The 27,852-nt window shown below is 39.5% G+C and overlaps 3 protein-coding genes and 1 long non-coding RNA gene across 5 annotated transcripts; 1 reads left to right on the top strand and 3 right to left on the bottom strand.

The window, feature by feature from the left end:
- Positions 1–128: 128 nt before the first annotated feature.
- On the top strand, positions 129–13,134 carry LOC125315350. Its single transcript, XR_007198570.1, has 3 exons — positions 129–141; positions 3,789–3,805; positions 13,016–13,134. It is a non-coding gene; the product is annotated as an uncharacterized LOC125315350 (long non-coding RNA).
- LOC115726420 (DNA-directed RNA polymerase 1B, mitochondrial) lies at positions 489–12,291 on the bottom strand. The gene is made up of 19 exons (XM_030656278.2): positions 11,289–12,291; positions 10,506–10,733; positions 10,276–10,409; positions 10,131–10,197; positions 9,946–10,004; positions 9,619–9,736; positions 9,262–9,375; positions 9,037–9,168; positions 8,526–8,942; positions 6,763–6,813; positions 5,877–5,947; positions 5,000–5,084; positions 4,103–4,255; positions 3,955–4,029; positions 3,383–3,472; positions 3,249–3,296; positions 2,725–2,839; positions 2,538–2,641; positions 489–1,395 (listed from the first exon to the last, which is right to left on the bottom strand). Exons 1-19 carry the CDS (start codon positions 12,078–12,080, stop codon positions 1,285–1,287), a joined length of 2,964 nt encoding a protein of 987 aa, XP_030512138.1. The 5' UTR covers positions 12,081–12,291; the 3' UTR covers positions 489–1,284.
- On the bottom strand, positions 13,035–20,535 carry LOC115726433 (heat shock protein 90-5, chloroplastic). Of its 2 annotated transcripts, XM_030656305.2 has the most exons (20): positions 20,118–20,535; positions 19,621–19,694; positions 19,363–19,488; positions 19,177–19,270; positions 18,979–19,062; positions 18,715–18,858; positions 17,903–18,019; positions 17,352–17,399; positions 17,189–17,269; positions 16,897–17,001; positions 16,682–16,822; positions 15,865–15,957; positions 15,521–15,598; positions 15,183–15,437; positions 14,442–14,544; positions 14,160–14,334; positions 13,979–14,084; positions 13,627–13,716; positions 13,236–13,492; positions 13,035–13,165 (listed from the first exon to the last, which is right to left on the bottom strand). In XM_030656305.2, the coding sequence occupies exons 1-19, from the start codon at positions 20,388–20,390 to the stop codon at positions 13,256–13,258; spliced, it is 2,424 nt and encodes an 807-aa protein (XP_030512165.1). In that variant the 5' UTR covers positions 20,391–20,535; the 3' UTR covers positions 13,035–13,165; positions 13,236–13,255. The 2 variants fall into 2 exon arrangements, with proteins under 2 accessions (XP_030512165.1, XP_030512157.1); XM_030656297.2 differs by having other exon boundaries at positions 13,035–13,492.
- A 1,990-nt stretch (positions 20,536–22,525) lies between these two features.
- Positions 22,526–25,237, bottom strand: LOC115726469 (alpha/beta hydrolase domain-containing protein 17B-like). The gene is made up of 6 exons (XM_030656350.2): positions 24,687–25,237; positions 24,570–24,606; positions 23,944–24,180; positions 23,783–23,830; positions 23,023–23,471; positions 22,526–22,904 (listed from the first exon to the last, which is right to left on the bottom strand). Exons 1-6 carry the CDS (start codon positions 24,986–24,988, stop codon positions 22,832–22,834), a joined length of 1,146 nt encoding a protein of 381 aa, XP_030512210.1. The 5' UTR covers positions 24,989–25,237; the 3' UTR covers positions 22,526–22,831.
- Between the last annotated feature and the right edge of the window lie 2,615 nt (positions 25,238–27,852).

Genomic DNA, 27,852 nt, shown 5'->3' with positions numbered 1-27,852 from the left:
ACGGCACTAAAGGTTGGGAATAACTTGTCGCCCGTGTCTCCTCAAAATGGAGTCCAATGCCTTTGCCCGTACTTGACGAGGGCAAGTAGCCCTTGCTCCATGTGTGAATCTTTGCACTTTTGAGCAAGTCTTTACATGATCGTGTAGTATCAACAATACTTTGCCACGATAATTTTTTGGCATTTGGTCGCTCAAGGACCAAAATGACTATTAAAAAAGAGCTCAGAGATTTAGTTGCACAACAAGAAGATTCATGGACAACATTTAACGACTAATGGAATTTCATGGACTGGGATTCGTCCGTCCTTCCTCACGAACGAAACTGGAAGATTTTGAAGTGCAAAAGTTAAATATTTTGAATCGAAACGGGGCTTATTACTTCTGTACGTCTGGAGTGCAAGAATCATACTGCGATAGCCAATTCAATTCACACATCCACATGCAATGTAGTTGGAGACAGCTTTATATGTAATGTTGAAACAAAAACTGAAGACTAATCAATTCTCATATCACAGTGGAAATAAATCAAAATGGGTGTATTTTCTGTGCATGGCAGCAATTGCCTCGTATCAAAATCTAGAGGCAATAGAACGTTCGCAAAGAATATAGATTACAGGTACCTATCGAAGTCCGTACGCTAGTTTCCAATTAAAAGAATGGTACACTATTGAAAACTTCTGAAACATCACCTACGACTTGGTGAGAAATCCATCAGTTGTTTTCCGTCGTCATCTGCAGGAAATAAGTATAGGACCGTCCATAAGTAATCAATTTTTACATACCAGTAGGATCCTTCAATCAAAGTCTTCATCTGATTCAATTCTTGTCATTTGCAACACCACAATCATCTTTGAGAAGTATGAGCTTTCTTTGAAGTTGCTCATGACTGATTTCGACGAATTCTTATTGCAGACCAAGCATGTCAAAGTGGCCCTGGAGGCTGGAGTTCTTCAACAATAACCCCTGGGGTATATGCATCATCGTGCATCCCTCAAACCTCCGAGAACCTTAGGTCCAACAGGGATACATGTGAACTTCAAAACTCAAGCTGGAAACTTGAAGATCCTTCGCACGCATTATCTGTATCTTCCTGGACATATATACAAGGAAGTCATCATGTACATTCTTCACGAGGGAACATTTTGGCCTCCTTGCCTCTCTACCACCTCAATTATGTGCAAAGAAATTGCAGCACAGGCCTTTAACCAAATGCCAAACTGCTGTGACCTTCGCTTGAATGACACAGTTGCTGAGAACAAGTGATACCAGTACATGTGCTTTGCTTTAGTTGAAGAAATACGGGGACTTCAGGACCTCTTTTAGATCAAAGTCTCCTCTCTCAGGTAATGGAGGGAAACATGATTCAGGAAAAGACTTCTGAAAACTCTCCAACAACTGCAGCCACAGACCCAAAGAACAAAAAGAGAATCATCATAGAGTATACACAAGGGGTTAGTCATGCATCTAATATGCTCTTTAACTCAACCAAAAGGAATACACCCACAAATCCAGGGTGCATTTGCTATTCAGAAAACTAGAAGTCTGAAACACCAAACTTTCGGAAGAACTAACTTAGAATATACTATTGTTAAATGAAAAGATAAAAAGCATGTTCTAGTTGTAAAAGGACCTGCAATAGTATCTCAAAAGAAACCTTCTAAACACATCAATGTCAGTCATTGATGCTAGTTAATCCCAACCAAAAACGGGAAGAAAAATTGTAGTCAGATCCTGGAATCAAACTTCTCCACTGTTTCAGTGGCTTCTTGGTATATAAAAAGATGCCGAAGAAGAATAGTTTTTGCAATTTTATCCAAATGTCCATCTAAGTTATCTTTCAATTTGATAATCAATCGCTATATATCCCTCTTTCCTGAAAAATTTACACGACATTACAACCGTTGTGCTGTATGTTACATATCTATTAACTTTCTCAAATTTCTGAACTGAGCTATCTGAATTCAGCATAGTTGATAATTCCAGAGAGATTGACAGATATGAATGCATAAAAACGAACATGTACTTACCTTTTATCTATCAATGAACATGCACTTACATGCAGTAAGCATTGTTTACCAGAGTTCAAAAAACAGGACCGGTGAACGGACTGTTCAATTGATAGACCGTATGCTTAACTCAACTGGTCCATCAGCTTTCGTTTAAACTGCTGATTCACAGTGACATAACTAAAAAGGCTAAAATTGTTTGGAACCACATAATATTATCGCAAATATAAGATGGCAGAGTGAGCTTTACCCAACCTGGATCAACAGAAATTCAATTTTTTGACATTCTGACTTATTTCTTTTTCTTTACCTACCGGGATTTATATGTATAATACCATGACCAATTTAGTTATGTTTTGTGCCAGGGTACTCTGCCCATTTAAGTAGTCAATGGAGCAATCTTTATTTTAGCGCCATTTATTTATACAACATACAGAAAACTGCAATAAAAACAAAAGGGAAGAAATGCCAATACCTAAAAAACATTATAAGATAGCATTTCAGGCTTGTTGAAATGAAAAAGGTACTTACATTCTCAAGTATAGGGGCCTCATACAGTTCAACAAACTTCTCCCTCAGAATCTTGTTCATTTCATCCACATCGCATGCGTGCGTCCAGTAAGAATCATGGACCCCTGTCACCAGATTACCAGTAAAGAATGAGAATAATTCTCACAGACGTTCAAAAGTCCACAAAAAACAAGTAAATATGTAAGACCTGCAAAGTTTAAGCCAGCATCTTTGCATGCAACAGCAGTCATCATCATGTGCGAACCATCAAGGGAGTGGACAAAGTTCGGAGGAAAGGCCGTCCTCTGCCGCTTTACCATGACCTGGGGAAAATTACAAAAAAGAACGTTACATTTCACTACAGATTGTTTCATATGACCGGTGACCGTACTTTTGTAAAAGCACCATTGGGCGGTGGTGATCCCACCTTCCCTCTGGGTGTCAAATCACAGCCTATCCTAGAACTACCTTTGCTTCATATATGTCTTTGTCGGATAGTTATTTCCTACTGGTCCTTAAATTAAATCACAGTTGAAAAGGAGTTTTTGCAACAACCTATTGCATGGCCAGGCAATTTAAAAGTTTCTTTACAATAGCATGCTGGCATGTGAGGTCAACGTCCACAATGGTGCCGGATGCAAAAAGCAGCTCATATACATTTACTGGTGGTAAGCCACTTAATTCAAAAGGCTATTAACTCAAAAGAAAAAGTAAACACTACACCTCAATTACCTGATCAGTTTCTCTTTGTAGCGTCAACACCTGGAGGGAAGTTCTAATCTGCAGGCAATTCATAGTTGGATCATTCGTAACTGATATGATATTTATGGGACTGTCCGGAGTAAAAGATTCCTTCATAAGATTACCAAGTGCCTTCCCAGCTGTCTATAGGGTTGTACAACAGGCAGTCCCAGAGGAGTGGTCCACCTCACTGGCTTATTTTCTGAGGCTATTACCTGTTGAAATTGGACTTCACCATCAGCACTATAAAGAAATATCACACAAACTAACAAAAACATACAAGCACTGAAAGCAAGCAAAAGTCTTGATTAAGAAATGCAACATGAAACTCAGAGAGAGAGAGAGAGAGAGAGAGAGAGAGATCTTCTACTGTGATTTACAACTTGCTTGTAATTGACAGTTGTTGTTATTTCTCTTATAGTTCTTACTGGTGCTTTTAACAGCTGACTAAATTGATTGCTTTAATTGATGCATTGATGACCGATATATCAGTTCAACATAAGAACACTAACAAAAGTTTGTTCAACATAGACAAAAAAAAAGGAGAAGTCTATAAACCACCGACCAAATTATTTTACATCAATCTCATCTTGGCTCATGAAAATCTACTTCATCTACTTTGCATTTTAATCTCCATCGGACTTCAAGCAGACATTAAATGGCAATGAAAGCAGTGAAATCTGCATGCAGCACACACCTTAGCACATTCCCCCAACCAGCCCATAATGCCTCTTGCAGCTTCAAACATCTCTCCCAAGGCAGTCAGCGTGGTCTGCTCATGCGTAAAATCTCAGTGAAATTGAAGATTAATTGAAAAGACAACCCTTAAAGTGAGAGATACTTACTTTTGCAACATAGCAAGATGCAGCAAACAGCTCATCATCATCTGCAATAGCGTTGCGTTCCCTCAACCTCCTCTTGATTTGGTCACGAGCACCAACATAGGTGACTCCATAAACTGAAGTCATCACAGTCTGCTTTACCAATTTTCTGTCTACCTGAAATAATGCAAGCCACGGTGAGAAACCGTTAGTTTAAGCATTTAACAGAATGACACCAAGAAATTAAGAAAACAAGAATAGCTTGTTCATAGCGTTCTTAAAAATCATTGAACAATCATTCCAGGCGATTACTTCAACAGGTGCGACCTAATCCTATAAGCAGAGAGGCATCCAGTCTGGCAAGTCATTGATAAAGGTCTCCCAGGGAATTCCTTCACACAGTCATAATGGAACATCTACAATTAACTATTTTCTTCTCATTTTCCACTAACTTAACTGTCTGCGAGGTTGGGATTTGAACCCTTAACTTCACATCAGGCTGTCCCCAGACTCCCCAGTCTCTTTCCCGCCTCTCGACAGCTCAGTGGCTTAGATTATGACGAAGTCCTTAAACATTGCATTGGTTTTCAACGAGTCCGTTGGCCTAATTATCCATGGCAAAGCTGATATCTGGCGCCTAACTTTCCATTAGAAACTGTTGTTGGATTATGGTTTCTTTTCAACAATGTATGCAACTGTTTGCATTGCCACCTATCTTAAAACATGAATAAAAAGATCTACCAGATGAAAATAGACGATTGAGTTTTTTTGCGTGATATGAATCTCCACACATACATCAAAGAGACCAGACCATGATTTTATCAATCTAACTTCTAGTTTGTCCAAGCGCATTGCTTCAACTAGCATTCCCTGCTCAAACCTTAGTCCAGCAGCCATTTCAGAATCATGAACCCATGGTACCTGATTGATTAATCGCCTAGCATGACGGGCATTTAGATTTGTTGCAGGGTCTTTCTCCGCATCCCTCTTCATGACATCAACAACCCTGAGACATGAAAAGAATAGGATGTAAGTCACATTAAAATTTTGTTCTGATTATGGCATATTCATACTAAAAAAATACTCAGCAACAGTTAGGCAAAGTGCAGAATGTTCGGGTGAACCAGAAAAGGGAAAAATTAGCAAACAGAATAAAAGCGACACCAACATCAATAGAGGCATTTTCAGTGATGTTTGGGACTGCTTCCGAGGAAAGTGGGTTTCTTCTGAAAAGATAGAACAGCTCCAGCACAGTATCTATAAAGTCTCAAAAGCAAGAGCAGTCGGAAGACGAGATAATAAAGCTAATTTTCAAGACACAATTTGGTAGTGGTCGATTTCCCACTCCACAATTGCATTACAAGCCGATCATTATGAAAACACTTTCTAAAACCATGGCATTTTTAAATATCATTTGCTAAACCCTTTTTATGGCCACACCTACAGCACAACAAAGCGTCAAAGATATCTTGGGAACCCGAATGCATTCCTTTCCACGATGTCACCACTGTTGGCAAAAGGAATCTCATTTTAGATCTTTATATTGCCATCTGAGATAACTCTAGTTGTAGATGTGGTTCTTGCTATACTCACAAGATTGTGCTTTAAAAAGGTTTTTGTTTGTCCTATCTATAAGATTGCCAAGTTCAAGGGCCCCTGAAATAGCACCTTCAACTTATTCAATCATTGATGAAGGTTCTGAACATCATACCAACTCACTAACCTTGGCCTATTTCTACAGTAGTCATCAACCTCATTGTTGCGAGAGAGAGAGAGAGAGAGAGAGAGAGAGAGAGACCTGGAAGCAATTTCTGAGTACACATCAGCAGGTTTGTCTCCAGTGACCAGGTTCACTGCAGCAGCTCCCAACTACAAAATAAAGTGGTATATCTTCATGGAAACACATCCAGATGAACAGGACCAAATAGCATATTATACAGATCGCATAGAGCAAAATCAAAGCATTTACTGTATCGGTCATTGGCTACTTCTCCAAATTGGGAAAAGAATAAGTACGACTTCCACAAAAATGAGCTCGTTTTATACGACAGGTACTACATACTTTAGGGGAAGAAGATTGGACTGAAGACAAGGTTATGTGGTACTCCAAATCCAATAAGAATATTAAGTAAGACATTTCCGAATCATCTCTGAAGCTGATTGTTATGGACAAGTACATGCCCGATGTAATTAATAGCATTAGGAGTTATCATGGAAAGCACAATGTGTGTGCTTCCATTTAGGTTGCATTAGGTTTCTACATATGATAACTCCAACTGCAAACTCCAGATAACTTCAATTGAAGTGTATAAATTGCACAGAAGCATACATGGTACAGTTTGTCATATACCACACAATGCCTTCAAACAAACAGTTCAAGTTAGAACTACATACAAAATTCACTTTAAAAGAGAAGCAGCTAGTGCCAGCCATGAAAATCAAAACGCATGAATAAATTGCACAGAAGCATTCATGGTACAGTTTGTGATATACAACACAATGCCCTCAAGCAAAGAGTTCAAGTTAGAACTACACACAAATTCACTTTAAAAGAGATGCAGCTAGTGCCAGCCATGAAAATCAAAACGAATGAACACTAGTGGGTCTCAGGCAAGGACAATATAGAAGTATGGCATGAAAAATACTGCAGTCCTTAAGCAAAGAACATTAAAAGATCTTGTTACCTTATCCCTCCCAAGTGCAGCATAATGTTGCAAGCCATTGCATGAACCATCCTTGTACCAACAACTTCCCAGGTTAAGTTGCATTGTATATGTACCAAAACACAAAAGCATATACTATACTATATAATCAGATCAACTTCCAACTTCAGTGGACAGACTGACAACATAGTAATTGTATACAGACAGACATGAATTTCAATGTAACGCAAACATTGATGCCAAAAACAGAATAGTGAATGCACTAAAGCTTAGGAAGCATAATACAAAACTGCACAAAATTTCCTCATGAAATTTCAGCATGTGCATCCAGATGTCAATACAGTCAGTATGGTCAAGTCGACAATATTTTCCACTATTGAAATATAAGAACCGATATTAATATGGATAGAGGTAGCCACACTAAGAATAAACAGACAACGCCAGCATCTAGTTAAGAAAAAAAGGATATCCAGTCAAATAAAACTTAGATCTCAAGATGCTTAAGCAAGATAGAGAGATGTGGCTCTATGGTGAGGGTTTGTAGATGGCTTGTGCAGTAAACAGCTTGATGCATAATAATGATGCCATGGCCTCACGATATCAAATTAGATTGCTATTTCATTTTGAACAAAAAGTCCACTAATAGCAATTGCCATAACCACTACTGAACTACTACTCCTTATTGTCTGTCAATTCAGCAACATGCACCGGATTTTTTCTCAAGTCTGATCAAAATCTAATTAATCACCCACTCTATTGAATATGGGGTTAAGTTTCTCCAGACTGGAGAGAATTGATGCAGAATGCTTAATAGATGGTTTGAAGACAATAGGAAGGAGTGTTAAATTTGGAAAGATTGATTAGATAATTGACCAGAAGTTGTTTTTTTTAAAATAAATTAGGAGTTAAGTTTCCGATTTCAGTTTTAGTAGGACATTATGTTCCTATTTCAATTACGTTTCTTTCTTATAGATCCTCTATTTCTATTAGGAGTAGAACATTAAGGAGTGGTTACAATTAAACTTTGCAAGAATTTGCTTCGGGATTGAGAGATGCAATTCTTCTCTTAATTGTGATGCTTAAGAAATCCTAGGTGTGATTTATGCTTCACTATGGGACACATTGTCCTACACCACTAAAAAAGTTACACAATCAAATTGAGTGTCTTGGGGGTTCTTTTTCCATTGGTAAGTATATAGAAAATTGGCTTGAAATAAAATTTACCAAGATCTGTTAGCACCTAACTCATATGAAGATCTAATATACAGAAACAATTATTATTTGGCATGTGTCTTGCCAGTTTGAATAAGGTCCGTCATACAAAGCGATATTTTGGATTATACGAATGGTATAACTATTTCGCCATCTCGATGACATTTTTTGCTTTACTCATGCTCCAAGAAGATTCAATAATGAAACACTATAATGAGTTCTAGACACTACACAGATCACATCTGCATATGCCATCAAATCCATCTGTCTGTTGAAGTGAACTTGCATCAAAAGAAAAGCTGGATTTAAAGTTTGCAGTATTTTCAGTTTCAGAAAAAACTCATTCCCACTGAAAACAAATAATTTGCATTAAAATTTTATTTCTGGCACGGTGAATAGTTCATTAAATTCAATGCACAGCTAAAAAATCTTTTGCATGGACAAATTATACCAATCATGACTCAACACCCAATTACCCACATGATTATATATATCCATAAAAATGTGCACCATACGAAGTCTTGAACCTCAGTACTCATTAAAGCAATATGTTATCCCTTCTCAATTAGTACCTGGTGAATGGGCATATGTGAAAGATATGCCTCAGGAGAGGAGCTTCGTAATGCTTCTGTAAGATTAATACACACTGCCAAGCATTGAAAAGGGTCCTCTGCTTTCAACCACCAACGTCTTCCTTCAAGAGGCCTATCCGCAGAATCAAATATCTCATCTAAATGCTTTTCAGTGAACGCAATTCGATCCTCATATGACTGCTTGTCCACACCAGCAGCATACAGATTTGCCAATTGAATCTTTAGCCAGCGTAAGCCAGACTTTCCTAGAGGGCGTCCCTCAGCAAACTCAAGAATGCCTCGACACAGATCAGAGCCAAGATGGTTTAAATATGGATGCAGTGGGTATGCACGACCACGGAAATCAAGGCTGTGCGGGTAAAAGAATCCCTCTTCATCCTTCATTTTGCGTGCCACCTTCTCCCACCAAAAGCAACATGGTAAGAAGTAAGCCAGATGGCTGGATAATCAATGATGAGTGGTGAACTCAATTTGCAGGTGAGATTCTTACCGCCAATTTCAGCTCAATATCACATCGCTGTGAATGTCTCTCGGTGTTTTCCTTTTTCACGGTTTTTATTTTCCATTTCCACTTTCGCAATACTGTTTCATCATCTGTGTCAGGTTTTTCTGGCAAGGGAACCTTCACCAAGGAAATGAAAAGGGAAAGATGAATATCTAAATATGATTATGCTCATAGAAAGGTAGATAGAAAAGGTGAACAAGTGTGACACACATCTTCACGGTCAACTAGGCCTCCCACATGACCTCCACTAGCCCAAATCCTGTCAACGACAGCAAGTGCTCTTTTGTTTACTCTCCATTTGGTGTTTCCAAGGGTATCCAGGGCCTGATACACAGGATTAAAACAGGAAACAATAACTAAAGAGAGATCTCCACAGATTAAGACTCTGTTAAAAGAGTAGCTGTCTCTGCAAAGGGGATGATAAAGGTATTTAGTGAAAGATTGACATTTGCCAAGCAAAGCAGAAGCAGAAGCATTCAAGGTTATCAAATGAAAGATATGAGGCTTGGCTTTTGTAGAAAGAATATTCCTGAAAGAGACTAAATAAGATGTTTTTTAATTCCCTACCTCAAAAACACGTTGTAACTGATCTGTTGGCGTCCTCTTGATAGTTTCACGTTGTTGTCTCGCCCCATGTGTACGCATAACATACGATGGTAAAAAGAAATATGCTCCTTTATCATAACTAAAGAAACATTGGCATTTAGAGAGAGAACAATTAACAAGCAACAATCAGCACAGAACTCTCAACAAACATATCCATGCAAACAAATTTACTGCATAAAACAATAATGTCCAAATAGGCTTGTTGATCCTAAGAAAGGGCAAGGAGAAATCTACTCCTTTCCCTTCTACAAAAATGAAAGGGAAAATGACACGATTATAGAATCTTACCCTGTCCATTGTACTGGCGGCACCAACATCGGCATATAAGGAATCACCATATGCCTCGCCTGTCGTGAAAAATTAGGCGTCACTAATTTCAATTACTAAAAACACACTTCAAACTTCACATTCAAAATTACTGAAGAAAAGATATGCAGCAATGTGAAAAACTCTATAGGTAGTGTTATTCTTACACTTATCTCAAGACCCCTACGAACCAGCGGGTCACATTCAATAACTCCGTATCTCCTGGTACCTTTCCTAGAGAAAGGACATCCAAAGTATTAGTACAAGCACGTGCAACATATATAATATGTATATATATGAAAGCATTCTTACTGAGCATCTTTTGTTAGCGTCTTAAGGACGTGGGTGAATGCAGGACGAATATCAGGTGGCCCGTCTCCTAATTGATCTACTGGTGGTTGTATATATGCAGTTTCCAATAATAACTGAATTAGACGACAGCCAATCTGGAAAGCACAATAACCAGCATCCACTATTAAGGAAAAGAACCTTCACAGTAAGTACTTAAACAGAAGAGATTCTTCCGATGAAACTACACAGACCTTGACATGGTTTTCCTGACCCCAAGGCTTCGACTCATCCTGTGCCTTCACTAACCCTCTTACTTGCAACACCTTCTGCTTTTTCATCAGAGTAGACACCCTTTTTCTTAGCTTTTCCTGTTCTTCAGTAGGCTGACCTTGAGATGTCTGAAGATCAGATTCACCTTCAAGATCCTTACTTTTTGTGGACTTTTTCTTTGTCTTCTCCAAAAACTTTTGTAGCATAGCCTGTTCACACGAGGATGATCAAAGTAACATCCAACCACCATATAGGCACCTGGGTGTCAGAATTAAGCTCCAACCAACTAGAAGGAATATGACCTGTCTTTTGCATTCCGACAGCTTAACATGATTTGATGATGACAAGATGAAACGATAGCAAACTAGAGGGGAAAAAAGGGCCTTTTCTCCTTCACTGGTTCGGTAGATGAATCTAATTATAGCAATGCCCCCTAAATTACTTATCATGATATACAGACAAAATTTGAAGAATTAGAGACTGCCAAGCGATGACACTCTTCCAAAGGCTTGTAAACACCAAAGCTTTGCCTTTCAACATTTGAACATATCCCAACATCAATTAGTCTCATGCAATAGATTTTGAATGCAGAAATATTAGACAGTGCGAACTTGTGTATATAAGTATGATATAGCAATTTCCTGGAGAACTATCTCCTATTCTATTTTTTTGGCCAGAGTGAACTTTAATTGTTTGTACCGAAGTTTTTTCTCTTTTCCCCGCTTCAACACTGATAAAGTCGCATAACATTATTTCCTACCCACCTCATTTTCAAGGGCTTCACCAATCTGGCAAGCAGCTAGAACAACCCTGCAGCTGCCATTCCCTCCATTGGTAGACAGCAAGAGTCCCATAAGCTTGTGCATCGTGATCACAGCCATCATATCTGCCGGCAACTGATCAACAAATGAAGCATGAGACGGCTTCACCTTCTTTTTTCTACAAAGCTCCTGCTCCGCCACTATCGCATCCCTCAAGGGCTCGAACCAACCGAGGAACAGAGACTTCACGTACGGCAGGTTGGGCGCCAGCTTCTGCTCGCACATGTCCGTCAGGAGCTCCTGATACTCCCTCGCCGCTTCCTGCCACGCCTCAGTCTCCATCTTGATCTGCCTCCTCTTGAGCATGAAGTACTTGGACATTGCCATCCCGCCAATCCTCTTCTGCGGTGGCGGCGGCGGCGGCTGAGGCAGCATCCACCTCTGAAGATCGGGAGCAACCTCAATGTGCTTCTTCATCTCCTCCATCAGCTCCTGGACTTCCTCTGATCCCGACAGCTCCTCCTCCGTGGTCGAGACGATCGCCTCCGCAGCACCGGCATAGTTCCTCCAGCAACCAAAAGGCTCAGGCGCTACGAAATCGTCCCTCCGCAAAGGCATCGGCCACGCCATCCGCGGCAGAAGCGGCGACGACGAGAGCCATGAATTCAGACCCTTCTGAGCCTCGAATGCGAATTTATCGGGGGAATTGGAGCTTTTAGGAGCTAACGATGAAGCGGAGACAGGAGTGGAGTTGAATTTCCTGGAAGGAGCTCGTCTGCCCAAGTTCCTCCACATCCTGTTTTAACTCTTGTTCGGGTCGAACGAATCGAATTTGAAAGCAGGTCGAACAAGAAGAAGAACAAGATTGAGGAGATGGAGTGAGAGAAGATGGGATGGAATCGAAATCAAGAGCGAGACTGGTCGAAGAAATGAGAGGAGGAAGAAGAAGGGAGGCTGTGACGCCGCCTGGCTAAAACCCTGCATAAACCTATGCTCCTCCTTTTTATTTCTCTTCAAGCGTTGTAATAAGCATACCCCGACGCGACGTCGTTTGGCAATCTCTCTATAGATTTATTCCATAAGCCTCTCGTCAATTCTAAATTTAAATTAATTTTCCTATTTTCGAAGAATATGAGACTAATTATGAAAAATAGCTTATCAGAACTTTCATATTCTAAAACCATTCCCTATTAAATTGCAAAATAGGGATAAATATGTAAATAATCTTTAACAAAATCCAATCAACAACCTATTTTCTCACTCTTCTTTATAAATTCACTCCGTTATCTTTAGTAAAAAACCAATTCCTTAAATTCGGGAATAATGAATGAAAGAAAAATATTTTCTCTCGACTTCAAAAAAATAACAGCGAAGAAGCTAGACATCACATTACCTTCAACTGGCTATTACCGGACAAGCTTTTATAGTAAAGACCCGCGCCTAAAATAAGTTACCAAAGCTTCAATTCACAGTACTTGTTAACCAGCTTGCTGACAACGTATAGCTAATTAACAAGCACTGTGCAAAGTAATTACTCTCTCTTTTATCTATATCGCTTGTATAATCAAAGGTAAAATACTTTCCTTTCACAAAGTACGTCAACATGAAAAGTGATCCCACATGTAAATAAGATGCAATTTTCGACCGAATTAGGAATAGGAGAAAGGATGATAATTTGTAAAGTGCATGGAACCATATTTTTCTTTCAATTGGCCAATAAGTACCTAAAGAAGATGCATAAAGTTCCCCAAAAACACATTATCAATAGCAAAATTTCACAAGCCATTCAATCACCTAATCTGTGGGAGTACAAGTGCAGGGTGACACAATTTCACTAGTCTTTGCCAACCCATAAGTTGTAGAGATCTCTTATTTGCCTTTCCAATCCCACACCACATTGGTCCAAAGTGGCACAATTTTGCCTAAGAATGTGGTATTTCCGAAAATCTCTTCAATCCAGAGACCCTCTCTTAGTCATTCCAAGGATCACTCTCCCCCCTTACTTCTGAGGGCTCTACCACCTCGGCCTCGGCAACCGCAGGTTCTGCAGCACTCGATTCAGTAGAACCTTCCTCTGACGACTCCATGGCTTCTTCTTCTTCTTCTTCTTCTTCTTCTTCTTCTTCTTCCAGTCTCCCCCATCTCCCACCAAGAGCCATTGCCATCATCTCGTATATCTTGTTCCCCAACTCGGCTGGGCTGTCGGGCTGTTCAATAGGAGCAAAGAGGTTGGAAAATGTTAAAAGATAAGTGAAATGCCCAAATGACTCCTATTTTGTCATGAGTTCATAAGTATGATGTCTAGAACATAGTTCGAAAGGAAAGGGCAATACGAGCTTACAGTAAATCCACTAGAGATTATTGCTGTATCATATAGGAGGTCCACTGCTCTCTTGGCATCGGCGCTGTCTGGTGCATTCTTGCAGGCAGCCTGCAATCAAAATTACCACTGTCAAATTTCTGGTCTTCGTACATGTAAGACTAGTCTCGCATACAAGAAAATTGAAAGGAATTGTTACTATTCCTTCTTGTCGAACTAGATTTAGAGAGAATGACAAGTAGAGTCGGTTTCAATGAATACGTTTAACAGTAAACTTGAGCTTCAAAGATATTAGCAAGGGAGATGGATTCTTTAGTATTAACTTGAATTAGTCATCAGAATGTATGAGCATTCAATAAAAGATCAGTGTTACGTTTAGGTCTTTAACAATGGGGTGATCGGGGTTGATCTCCAATATTCTTCTGCCCCTCATGAATTCCAAACTTGAAGTGTCCCCAAGAGCCTGAGCTTTCATCAACCTGCGAACAGAGAATCAGCCCACCTCCTCATATACAATGATATTGGGAACTGACTCTTTCAGATCATACACCAACCTTTCCATATTCGCAGACCATCCAAACTTTCCAGAGACAAGAACACAAGGAGATGAACTCAACCGCTTCGACACTTGTACTTTAGCCACTTTATCCCCAAGTTGTTGCTTTATCCAATCGCACAGCAGATTATACTCTTGTTTGGTCTCCCTCTCCTTGACCTCATCCTCATCACCTACAATGAGTAGCAGTCGATATCACACCCAAGAATCTTACACCTAGTAAAGAGAAGCCATGATAGAGAAAGTGCTCCAAAAAATGTTTTAAAGGGCAAGCACTAACCAAGCTCCAAGTCTTCCTTGCTAATGTCCACAAACTTCTTCTCTTTGTAAGTCTGCAGATTCTGAATTGCAACTTCATCGATAGGCTCAATCAGGTAAAGAACCTGCAGCAAAAAAACGCATAAACAATCTCTAAAAGCAGATGGAATAAGGAACAGACTGAAGGAGACAGATTTAGATTCAAGAAAACGATAAAATGTAAGTGAGGAAGGGCACAGGAGGAGGAGGAGGAGGAGGAGGATGGAACAATGAAATAGGAATAAAAGACACTGCTCATAGTAGCTATCCATTTCTTGAGCGTTAGACTTTCCACTCACAATGAAATATCTGAAATCGTTACTTTAATCTTACTGAAGGGTTACCACAGATCCACTACTCTTACGTGTAATCTCCACTACCCCTATGGCAGTCCAAGACCGGAAAACACTGCAATTCAATTCATCAAGTTCCCTAATTTGTCAAGGGGAAAAACTTTCACGTCCAATTGCTGCCCAGATTATTCAATTGATATTGCTTAAACCAACACTACAGCATTGACAGAAAAGAAGGAAACAAAATACTTCTTCCTATCCTTGTAAACGTAAGAGTTAGTCAACCAGTGATGAAGCAAAGACTAAACACCCTCCCCATCCCCCTTATTTTATCATTTATACAGTGCCAATTCTTTTATCAAGTCCACTTCATCAGAACAAAGGAACTAGATAAGGCTCAATGACACTACAAGCAAAGACCAGGTACATACCTCAATATCCTTTTGAACCAACTTCTCCAAGAACGGAGCACTCCTTGCACTCTTCAAGCTGTCTGATGCCAAATAATAAATGGCCTTTTGGTTTTCACCCATGTTTTCAACATAATTGTCCAAGCTCGTCAACTCCTCCTCACTTTTGGAAGTGTAGAATCGCAACAGTGGTGTTATGCGTTTATGATTCCCTGAATCCTCAATGCATCCCAACTTCAAAAATCTCCCAAAGTTTTCCCAAAATTTTTTGTAGTCCTGAAAGCACACGAATCTAAGTTTTCAAAATGCAGCAAGCAAATCAAACAAATAGACACGAGAGATCTCTAAATGCTTCCCACCTCCTTATTTTCACTTTCTGAAAGCTCTTGAATCATGTCAAATGTTTTTCTTACAAGTCTCTTCCTCATTATTCTTACCTGCAAACATAGTGAAAGAGACAGATGGCAACTTATAGATCCTGAAACTGAAACAGTCTGGACAATATAATGCTCATTTGTTTTAACAGGTAATTGACAAAATACTATGCAAGCATAACGTTGTACTGAATAAGTAGGAGTGAGCTGTCAGCACAACCAAACAAATGACACGTGGATGTTAATGTCTATTGAGTAAGACAGAACTGACAAACCATAAATAACACAACAACATGAGGAGGCAAAAAAATTGACAACTTAACACTTACGACTCGGCTTTCTTGAAGAATTTCTCGCGAAACGTTGAGTGGAAGGTCATCTGAATCCACCACACCTCTTACAAAGCTTAAGTAGCGTGGAAACTGCAGATACAGGATATAAATTACTTAAGTATAATATTTCTTCCAAACAGAATATTTAGACACATCAGACAGGCAATGATGGAAACGATACCATCAGAAAAAGATCCAGAATAGTTTTTTAATGTGGTTATCAACTACTACACCATATCTCGGAAACATGGGGCTTTATGTCCAGCATACAGGATGGCTTGGTTAATCTAAATTGTGACATAATAAGGTTTTTTTTTTTTTTTTTTTTTGTGACCCAGGGAACCCCCACACGGCCGGCAGCCGGGAGATAAACCCTGGGGGCAACATGTGCTAGCCACCACACACGTGCCACCGGTTAAGTCACCCTGCAACGCCCCTGGGATTCGAACACTCGACCTTTTGCGAGAGGAAGAGTGCGCGAACCAGCGGCGCCACCCAGGTGGGTGGTGTGACATAATAAGTTTAATCTCTGCTACTTACTAGAAAATGCATAAACAGTCCTTAATAAACACCACATCTCAACATAGTAAACCTAAGACCCATCAGCTCATTGACTAAAAATGTGGAGACAGACAGACAGGAAGGTATAAAGTAGTGGGGGTTTGCATGTGTGTCTAAGCAGCCTCGCCCTGAAAGTACTGGTATCGTGATAAATAGCAAGAATGCTCAAGAGCTGTTTATGTTTCATTAAGCAAACTTTTGCTGAGAAGAAGAAGAGTTTCTCTATTCAGTTTGAAGCCGCATTAAAACTTACCAGTTCACCATCAAAATCATCAGAAATGAACACACGCTTCACATACAAGCGTATGTTCTTTGTTTTGGGGTTTACTACGTCTTCATTGTTGAGAGGTCCCATTCCTGGAATATATAAGACACTCCTGAACTCCACCTCACCCTGCAGATATTTTGAGTCAAGCTCCACATGAAGGAGAGCATTATGCTAGATGAAGGAAGAAGATTATGCAGTACCTCGGTGGTGAAATGAGTGTATGCAAGTGGATCAAGAAATTCATTGAAAGTCTTCTTGTAGAATTCTTGATAGTCTTCTTTCTCAACTTCTTTGGGGCTCCGCATCTACAGCAGGCAAAGGACTATAAGTTCGGCAGGACATAATTAGCAAGCACATGTTGACATGGCGCAAGAGCAAGCAACAACACCACACTCACAGAAAATTTCAGCAGAAAAGAATAATTTCAATAGAATCAAAATGTGTTATCAAAAGAAGTAATAGAAGGAAAAACAACTAGACACTACTTCTTACCCATATCGGTTTTGTCTCATTGGCCAATTCCCAGTCCCAGTACTTCTCAGTTTTAGTTGTCTTCTTCTTCTTTTTCTCCTCCTGCATCAAAGAAACAAACCCACTTAAATGTCCTAGTAGCAGAAGATGACCCATATAACATGAATGAATTCGCATAAATTACATCTGGCTTTGCTTCGTCTCCCTCCTTGGGTGGCTCCTCCTCTTCGACCTGGCCAAATTCAGATGCTGACATCAGTAAACTGAATGCCACCATTTAAATGAATGAAAAATAGAACTCGCATGAAAGTACTACAGTGACAGAGTGCCTTCTAGCCTAATATCACATCCCTACCTTATCTCTATGCTAAAACCTGCATAAATTAGTCAGTGCAGGTTCAATTTTTAGTCACCAGGGTCAACCAGAAAATTGCTCAATCAGATAATACTGGGCAGTCCACAGAAAGTTGTCGCAGTATAAACAAATGCATTGTTGACATTATATGCCTAAAATTATCTAAGCAAATGAATCGATTTCAGAGGAAATTAATACCACAAAATTCCTAGTATTATACCAAATAAGGAAAAAAAACCAAAGAATTGACTGGGCATTCATGGTTCTAACGTTCAATTTCCAAACAATTCTCAAAAACATAGAGAGCATATATTCACGGACTTCAACCCTAGCAAAATCACAGAAAAAAAAAAAACACTTTGCATACAAAGGGGACCCACCTCAATAGTCCTCGATTTTTCTTGCCATGTATAGATGGGGAAGGAAACAAACTGCGAATAATTTTTCACTAGATTCTGTATCCTTGTTGGCTCTGAAAACTCGTATTTGTCATCCTCCTACAACAATAAAATTGATAGTGTTAAAATGCCATTGCAAACAGCAGAAACTGAACAAATAGTTTTCAAGAGCTAATAAGCTGATGGTTAAAACTTATAACAAGGGGAGTATCATAGAGTTCCCAAGGGACATGAACTAGTAGACAGAACACTCTATCATTAACAGAATTAAGAAAAAGCAGAACCAACGCCATCACATGCCATCTATTATCGACGTAAAAGTTAGTGCCAAGGTCTTTCTCAAAGACATACAAAGAGATCAAATATCTGGGATAAAAGGAGGATGCACTGAAACTTTAAACCGCAAGCATGTAGCTTACTAAAGTAATCCTACTAGTTACCCATATGAAAGTTCAAACCAAATCAAAAAATCACAAAGTCAGTCGGTTTTCATGCACCAAATATGCTCCAAGACAATAATTTGCACAGAAAAGTCGGAATATAAATTGTTCTACTTGCATAAGATATGCTTTGACTCTTGACTCTTGAGTACAACAACCTCTTATGTTGACTCCTCAGGCTTTAGTATGATTTATGGACATATATTAGATTCAAACGTCGAACTCTACAAAACTATTTGCAATAACCGCAGTAAATCCTACAGGCCCAAAATTTAATGGAAACTAATTAAGGTGGATAACTTGATTTTAATGTCCAATAAGTAAACAAAGTGCGCAATCAAACTATCACAATACCCGCAAGTAAAGAGTAATTTGTGTTCCACGACGAAGAAGATTCTCAGGATCTGTCTCCTCTCTGATCACATACGAACTGCTATCAGCTACTCCTTCCCACACGTACTGCTTATCTGATCTTGGGCTCTTTGTCGAAACAACAACCTATTAGCCAGGAAGATTAGCATAGCCTCAGGAAAATCCTTGCGATGAAAAGTAAAAATCACCATGCCAGTGTAAAAGAACATATAGACGAAGGTTTATTAATGGTTAGCTAAAGGAGACCTTCTCAGCCACTAAAAAAGCAGAGTAGAAGCCAACACCAAATTGACCTATCAAACTATTGTCTGCACCAAGATCCTGATTTTCCTGAAAGTAAAAGATTAACTAGTTAGGTTCAAATTTTTGGATATCAATTGTATAGCAACCAAACTATCATATGATGGAATTCAAGGAGTGGCAAGTGGCAAGAGAAACAAGAACCTTCAGAGCCTTCAAGAATTTTGAGGTACCACTCTGAGCAATAGTTCCAAGACAGTCAATGAGCTCCTCCTTTGTCATTCCAATACCAGTATCTCTGAAATCTCATATATCACCGTCCGCATCCTATGAATTCCTCGGATATTATAAATTAAAACACTATTGAACTATAAGCTATAATAGACTTACGTTATCGTGATGGTTCCATTGTCAGGATCTGGTTTAATTCTTATCTCCAAATCACCAGCATCTCCAAGAAGTGCAGGCTCAGTAACACTCAAGAACCTCAACTTATCAAGGGCATCACTGGCATTGCTGGTAAGAGGGAAAAAAAGGAAACCAAATTCAGCTATAAATCACAAATAAAGGCGAACTTAAACTCTTCACTGAGAATTTAGAAGCCGGTACACATAGAAACGGACATATATGTTCGAGTGAAATGCTCACCTGACGAGCTCTCGAAGAAACACTTCCTTATGGCTGTATAAACTATGGACAATCAAGTCCAATAGACGACTGACCTGCAAAAAATGCGAAGTTTAAATTTATCAGCACAGAAGCGAAGGGTGCAGTCCTACACAATTATAATAAAATCCGAAAGTCACACTCAACGTGACAAATGCAGTGAAATTACAAGTTCTTCGAAACAATCAACCAATCATAATACCTTTCAGAGAAATCCTTGTGTACTACTCATGTCATTTTAAAAATTGTACATGCCCATCTCCTTCAATATTTTGCAATGTTCAGCAACAACCATTCCAAAAAAGTAATCAAGCTTCCATTTTCAGTCATCAAATATGCTCTCAATGTCAGAAATACCGGACATGTAAACTCAAGAAGTCAACTGCGACGTTAAACCTCAATTCTTACATAGCTCACACCAAACAACTGCAAAAACTCAGAATCCTGCGTGATCAATCGAAAAACATGGCGAAACCCACCTCAGCTTGATACTGAAACTGCTCGCCCGAAGTCTCACCAGCCTCCTTCTCAGCGACCGCGGCCTCGCAACGGATTGAAATCCGATTGTTCCTGTTCTCGAGCTTCCACTTCAACCCGCCGCAAGAGAACCCCGTTCTAAGCCCATTTTGCGGTAAAAAAGCGCTTCTCAAGCTCAAAACTTTATTGCTGTTCTTCAGTGAAAACGAAGATGACGATGATGGGAGCGAGGCGAGAGAAGCAATTGCCAAGCCTCTGCTAAGTGCTGGAGCCATTTGGGACTGAGAAACCCTAGAGATTACGGTTCAGGAATTGCAAAGTTCTTATCTTTTGAAGTGGGTGTGACAGAGAGAGTGAAGAAACAGGAGGAGGGTTGAGAAGGGTTTAAGAGGAGGGTTCTAGAAGTTGAGACATTGGAGAGAGGGAGGCTTTGCTTGGCAGTATGTCCGGAGAATTGTAAGGCCTAGATGCTGCCATTTCAGCAGTGACAATATCCTCCAGAAAGTTTTTCTTTTTTCTCCATTTTGGGCAACAAGGAAAAATTCCAATTAAGTGCCCGCACGTACTTATTTTCTCAAATGAAAATTTGAAGTACTTAAATTATTTATAAAAAAATCTGACCGAAGTGTATTTATAAAAAAATCTGATCGAAGTGTATTTTCATCATTTACTTTTTTTAATTTTTCTTTTTTCCATTTTTTCTTTTTACCTTTTCTTTTTATTTTTTATTTTTCTTTTTTCTCCATCCCCTCCTCTTCCTGGGCCTCGCCAGCCCAGGCGAGGGCTTCCCTCGGCCAATGCCGGCGAGGGTCTCCCTAGCTTGCCTAGACGAGGGGGCCCTCACTCGACATGGACCTGGCAAGGGTAGCCCACTACTGACCCAAGTGAGGTGCCCCTCACCTTAGGGAGGGAAGGAGAGGGGAGGGGACGAGAGAAAGGTGAAGAAAAGAAAAAATGAAGAAAAATAGAAAAAAAAAATCTCAAAAAATATGAGGACGAAAGTACCTTTCGGCCAAGTCGTTCTTTGAAATAATTTGAGCACTTCAGCCATTATTCAAAACAAAATCCATTTCATACCTTTATTTAAGAAAATGAGGCCTTAATCGAACTTTTCCCAAAGAACTATTTGGCTCCTCTCTATGTTTTTTTGAGTGGAGAAAAAAACCCTTTACTTAGAATAATCAATACATGTCAGCTAGGGGTGTCAACGGTACAGTTCGGTTCGATTTTTTTAATAACCGAACCGAATCATTATGGTAAATGGATGAACCGAGCCGGATCGCCACTCGAACCGAATACGTACGTAACCGAACCGAATCGAATTGAATTTTCGGTTTGGTACGGTTTGATTTTTTGGTTTTCCTGATTGTTCCCCCCCCCCCCACAAATTTTTTAAAAAGAATTTACCCTTTAAAATAAGAAAATAACTTTGAAGGAGGGGATGGAATCGAGGAGGCGAAAGGCACGAGGGAATGTGAATTTCGTTGCAAATACGTCGGGTTGAGCCGTAATCGTTGGACTTGGTGGCCAGGTAGCGATCGGGATCGATCTAGAAGATGGCGCAGGGCTTGAGGTCGCCGTTCTTCCAATTGGCGTGCTTGAGGTGCTCGACGCCGATGATGGTGAGGTCGAGCTCGACGGGCTTCAACGACGGGATGCTAGAGGAGAGGCCGATTAGGGTTTCACGGAAGCTTTTTTCATAGGGGTGAAAAAGAATAGAGGCATTGTAAAACGTTAGGTTAATAAGATGGGTCTTTTTTTAGTTTGGTTAACCGTGTACCGAACCAAATCAGTCATAAGTTTCCCGAACAAAAAAAAAAAGAATGATTTTGTTGTTTCATTATCTAAACCGAAAACCGTACCAAACTGAAATGCATGAAATTTTCGGTTCGATTCGGTCTTTCGGTTTTATTTTGACACCCCTCGTCAGCCGACTCCATCAAGAATTAAATCAAGTGGATCTCACTTCATCGTCAATAATGTCTAAGATAAACGGGTTGCTTTTTATTTTTCTGCCTTTTTTCTGTAAGTGCGAGGTTTGCTATATCCTAGGATTTACTTGCATCATTGCACTAAAAAAAAAAAAGTTCATTTGGAAGGCGATTGGTAGTCGGTGAATCATTGATGTGGTCATCCAGTCATAACTGAAAAAGTCGATTTGGAAGGGAGAACGAGCGAATACACGCTTTTGCACAAAGGTCTTCTCTGTTTGTTTTTTCATCTGTTTTCCATTAGGTTGCACAAAGCATCAAGTGAAGAGAACCAAGTGCTTGTAGGGGTTCAAGCAGCTACCTCGTCCAGTTTAAATGTCGCGATTGCCACATTCTTCGATACAGCCTTCCACGACAGAACTTCCAGCTAGCACATAGCAGAAAGAACTGGAAAACAGTAAAAGAGATGCCCAGTAGGCTTATAAACAAACGATGCCGAGTACTCGTATCAGCATAAGATGCGTGAATGCGTGGATAATCAAGTACTTAAAATAACTAGAGAATCTAGAGATTGCCCGATCTCTGGATCCCAATCTTAAAATGAAAATACAATCACCAGAGCAACAACAATGTGCATAATCATCTAATCCTTCCACTCTTTATTCTTTTGCACTGGATCGCCGTGAAGATATCTGAATATCAAATGGAACCAGCTAAATAAACTCGATCGGGGAAATGGGGTATCTGTACACAAGTTGTCACAAGCATTGGCACTTCCTTCAAGCTCAGGCTTCTAAAGCTGTTGGCTTCAAGCAATCGGCATTGCACAACCCGACCGACCTCACCATATCTCCCAATCTGCATAATCAATTTCAGAACCCAAATACTATAAGACCAGTCACGAACAGTAGTCATTAACTGCTAGGCATGCAATTTCACAGTAAACAAGGAAAAAAAAAAAAAGAATCAATCTAACCGGTCAAAGCTGTTCCTAGCTTTCTCCGGCTGATCTGTGCTGTTTCTTGATTTCAGCAGCCGATCCACACTCTTTCTCGATTTTTCTCTCTTGTCAGTGCTGGATCTCGACTTGTCTCTGCTGTCCGCGCTTAGCCTTGCCTTATCCTGCTGCCCAGTGCTCAGCCTCGATTTCTCCCTATGATCGGTGCTTAGCCTGGACTTATCTCTATTCACTTCAATGGTAATTAGAGGAAGTTCAGAATTATCTGTACTTTGTACAGATACATCGTGAACGCGAGGTAGTTTCTCGATGGCAGTTATGAACTTCCTGAGATGCCTCAAGTACTCGGGGAAGAGCTCCAAATTAGAGTGGTTCCCTCCTTTAAGCCATAATGGTTCATACTTCTCTTTGCACTGCTCCCACAACTGCTTGCCGTGGGAGAAATCTACTACATCGTCTTCAGTTCCCTACATATGAAACAAGACGCGCAAGTCAGTCATAATGCTTCAGCAAGATGTCGTTCATATGAATTCATGTTTGTGTTCACTGCTACAGCACATCAGAAAATAAAAGAGGAACACAGAAAACGCTACTCAGTGTCTATGTCGCACCGTTTGATTTGCACATAAGGTTCGGATGATTTTGACATATTCACGAGATAAAAATCATAAAAGTGGTGAGTACTTATCTAAGAGAGTAGATATGAATATCTGAGCAAGTGAATTGTTCGACAAATTGTGAAGTGCATTGACAAATTGAAAGCACTGTATAAACTCACATGAATGACCAGAACCGGGCAGTTAACCAGAGGAATTTTGTCGATATTCTGCAACAGAGTAAAATTAGTAGCTCTCAATAGACGAGGCGATCTATCTCGGCAAGTTGAAGCGATTCTTTACGAGTAATCAAGAAAAGAAATCAAATTGCAACAAAGGCAACCTTATATATGTCAAACCAGAATGTTCTCTTCACGGGATACATGACTCGAAGACCGGACAAGATCGGACTGTGAAGAATTACAGCCCTCAAACAAGGCAACCGGATCGCAAGCTCTAGAGTAGGTCCACTTCCGACCGACTGACCGTACAATATTACGTCTTCCTCCTTCACCCCGTACGTCTCTTGAAGGCACGTGTAAGCTGCCTCTATGTCAGCATATGTGTCCTGCTCGCTTGGCTAATTCAAGAGATACTAAACTGAATCAGCTCAACGGGCTTTCAGATCTCGATTAACCTCAGCCGAACAAAGAGAAATTGCATTACAACTCAAGTACCACACTAGTGGACCACAATGCTTGTGTCAACCTATGCTTTGAGCAGAAAGGGTAACTTAAAATGGCCATGGAAATGGAATGCTGGAAAATCTGTCCGCCAAAATGTCGATAGTGACAGCAGATGAATACTTGATCATACAAGCAATTGCAAAGTCAAAGTCCCTTGTCTATCATTTGACGACAGACAAGTCAGAAGGTTTGACGTACTCGGAAGACTAGTATTTCCTCTTGAGAAAACAGATAAAGTCCATCACATCACCATGCACTCTACACTGAAAGACAAAAATCGTACCTTTCCCGAAGATTGTCCATACCCTGAATAGTCATACCTGAATTTGGCACAAGAAGCTCATCACTTCCCACTTCGCTTCTCTATCTAAAATAAAAAGATGAAATCTTCTCCACGTACCCAAGAAGATTGATGCCCAGATGGAGGCTGAGCTCGACAAAAATGTGATACATCTGGCCAATATCTGCCGCGTTCCCATGGGAATAGAGGAGGGTCATGGAAGCCGACGGATTCTTCACGTACATGGCGACGATCTCGTTCCCTCTCTTGGTCCTCAGCTTCATCACGTCCACGTCGTCTCTCTCGCTTACATCGCTCATCCTCAACCTCCCCGTCGATGCGTCCGCGTAGATGCTGTACGAGGGCGGCGTCGGAGGAAAGAAGGCGAACTTCGCCGCCATTGACGACGTTGCAGAACCCATTTTTTCTCAGAAACAAGAAAAGCAAACCGAGAGAGAGAGTGCGCGCGCTTACTTCTGGGTTGCCATCCTACTTGGGTTGGATTGGAAAAGTCGAAGGACGAAGAGGAAGCATGATTGACGTCTGCTATTCGTGTGGGAGTTTGTGTTTCTGAACCAGCGGAGTGGACAGCTTCAATCCAAATGAAAAAGGACAGTGGATTGAGCAGAAGATAAAAATGAGTACTTTTTGGTGTGGACACACAGAGAGAGAATATTTGTCGGAAGGAGGAGGAGTGATTTCCGGCATAATAATTGTTTCGGAGCTGGCTGGAAAAGGAATGCGTCCCTGTTTTCCAGCTCAGCAATTGGGCAATAAATGATTCTATTTCTTTCTTCTCTCTTTTATAATTGCAATTATAGTGTGATTGTTACAATCATTTTTATAAAATATTTCAACTTATCCAAGGGCGATTCTCATTCTAATATTAGGAATGATACCTCGTTGTCATTCATAAAAAAAAAAACATCAATCGATAAACCTCGCAATTTTGCAAAATTAAAAGATTAAGACGCGATAAAGTAAAAGGGAAATGATTTCCTTCCCGTACGACCATGGACCGTACAATCTCAACCATAGATCCATTTATTATCAACGCGTGTTTTTAAATAAAGCACTCATCGATTGACGGATCGTATGATCAGAAATAACCGATTATCTTGTGGATGTGAGACCGTAATGGTAGCAACTCTCACAAGAAGATATCTTACAATTTGCACTTGAGAGGGGCAAAATAAATTTTCTTCTTTGATCCATCACAGGTCACGGCCCCTATTATACACTTTGCCCTTTCACTACTTATTAAAATCTAGTGTCTTGTTAAAATCTAGTCTCTTATTAGATTTTGACTATTCTTCTTCTTCTTCTTTTCTCCGAGGAACTAACTTATTAGCCAAATTATTGGAGTACCGTTTACAATTTTTGATGCACATCGATTGGGCGGTAACATACATCTATTGCAAGCTTTTAGGGTATACAAATTGGTAAAGCACGGCATTTTCATCTAATCGAACCAATCAATGAACATGAACTTCACTTGGTTAGAAGGAGAAAAAGGAAATTCATAAATACTCGGTATCCGATGTTGGTTCGAATGAAAAAAGACAATGTATAATTCACATGATATAGTGCACTCGATTTGTTTGGAGGGACGAAGACATCATACATTAAACGGGGCATGCAAAGAAAATTTTTTGGCACTGTTATAGAATAGCTAAATGAAAACCTACATACCTCGAATTACTTAAAGTGAAGAATTGATTTTGCTAAAGCCTGCTTAAATGTATTAAGGTTCAAATGGTTTCGCGAAAAAATGAATAATTCGAAAAGTATTCATTTTAGAAATAATCGATCGTTTCACTTGAAATAATTAGTTAATAATTTTTTTGTTATCGACAATAATTTATGCTGAAATATTTTCGTGAACATTGAAAATATTTTTCATTTATCACTTAAAATGATTAGTTAGTGAAAAATATTTTTATTATCAATAACAATTTATGTTAAAATATTTTTCGTGGGACATTTAATATATTTATTAAAGTATTTATTTTTTGTGAAATAAATGGACAGTGAAGTCCAACTGTTCCAAAAGATGACATTTGATTGCAGACGTGGCTCTAGAAATTGATGAGTTGGTGGGGCCCGTCTTCCCTTTAAAGCATGAATGTGGTCCTAAAGGCAGACGAAGACAGAGTAGGAATGTCCTCTCATTCCTTGGTTCTTATATTAAGGACCGTCCTTTCTTTTCTTTTTTTTTCTTTTTTCATTGGATGCTATTTTAATGACTTGTTTAATTCTATCGCATCCTCGCCTCGAAAACCATAGTATTTCATTTGAAGGCATAACCTATCTCTATGCGCTTCATATTCGCCTGGAGTTCACTTCCAGAAATATAACCATCACTACCCACTCACGTTAATCTCACGAGCTTCTTATTCATATTCATTTGATCACGGCGAGAGAGTAAGTCAAAATAGAAAAACTCGTATTGATTTTAGGAATAATCGGGCTCGAAATGGTAACTTCCACCACGTCAATGTGACATGCTACGACTGAATTATACCCTTTTCTCGTTCCCATCGAGAAATAAAACTAACTAATCCTAAAAGACAAAGGGTTGAGAAACTCAAAGCCATTATTCCATTATTCTTGAATAACTCGGAGCCGAATCTTAGTTTCGCATTTATAAAAAATCTTTTCCTTTTACTAATAAAAAATGTAATTCTGGTTATCTCTACTTTTAGATAGAGGAAAACGATTCACGCCAAGCTTATTTTATCATCGACATCCTAAAAGCCGTTTTCTATTTGTTATAAGCCTCGAGCTTACAATTTCATGAGAAGGTTATTTTCGATTTCGAGAAGTTGCTAACCCTAGATAGGTCGCCATTTACCATTGATAATGAAAAATAGTGCCATCCCTCACTACTAGTAGGCACATGCATACATATTCGATATGAAAAACTTATCTGTCACGGCAAAAAAAATGATTGCTATAATTACTTGCTTCCCAACATATTGAATACTAGTTAAAAAGCGGAAAAAAAGACGCTGCAATTGTCATAACTTTTATACGACGCTCGCTTGAGTTTGCGTGTAATATTTTTTTTATCACTTGAGTGCTTAACTTATATACGAAGCTTACTTAAGTGTTATAATTTTTTTTTTATCATTTGCGTGCTATATATTCTTTCAACCGATCACTTGAGTATCATAACTTTTTGAAAACGTTCACTGTAAGTATTATGCCATGTCGGATTTTTGGCATTTGGGTGTACAAATTTAAATAATTTTTGGTATTTAAGTGATCGATTGAAAGTTACGGC

Source organism: Rhodamnia argentea, chromosome 6 (genome assembly GCF_020921035.1).
Source record: "Rhodamnia argentea isolate NSW1041297 chromosome 6, ASM2092103v1, whole genome shotgun sequence".
In the NCBI taxonomy this organism is placed as follows: Eukaryota; Viridiplantae; Streptophyta; class Magnoliopsida; order Myrtales; family Myrtaceae; genus Rhodamnia; species Rhodamnia argentea.
This window is presented reverse-complemented; position numbering and strand designations above follow the sequence as displayed.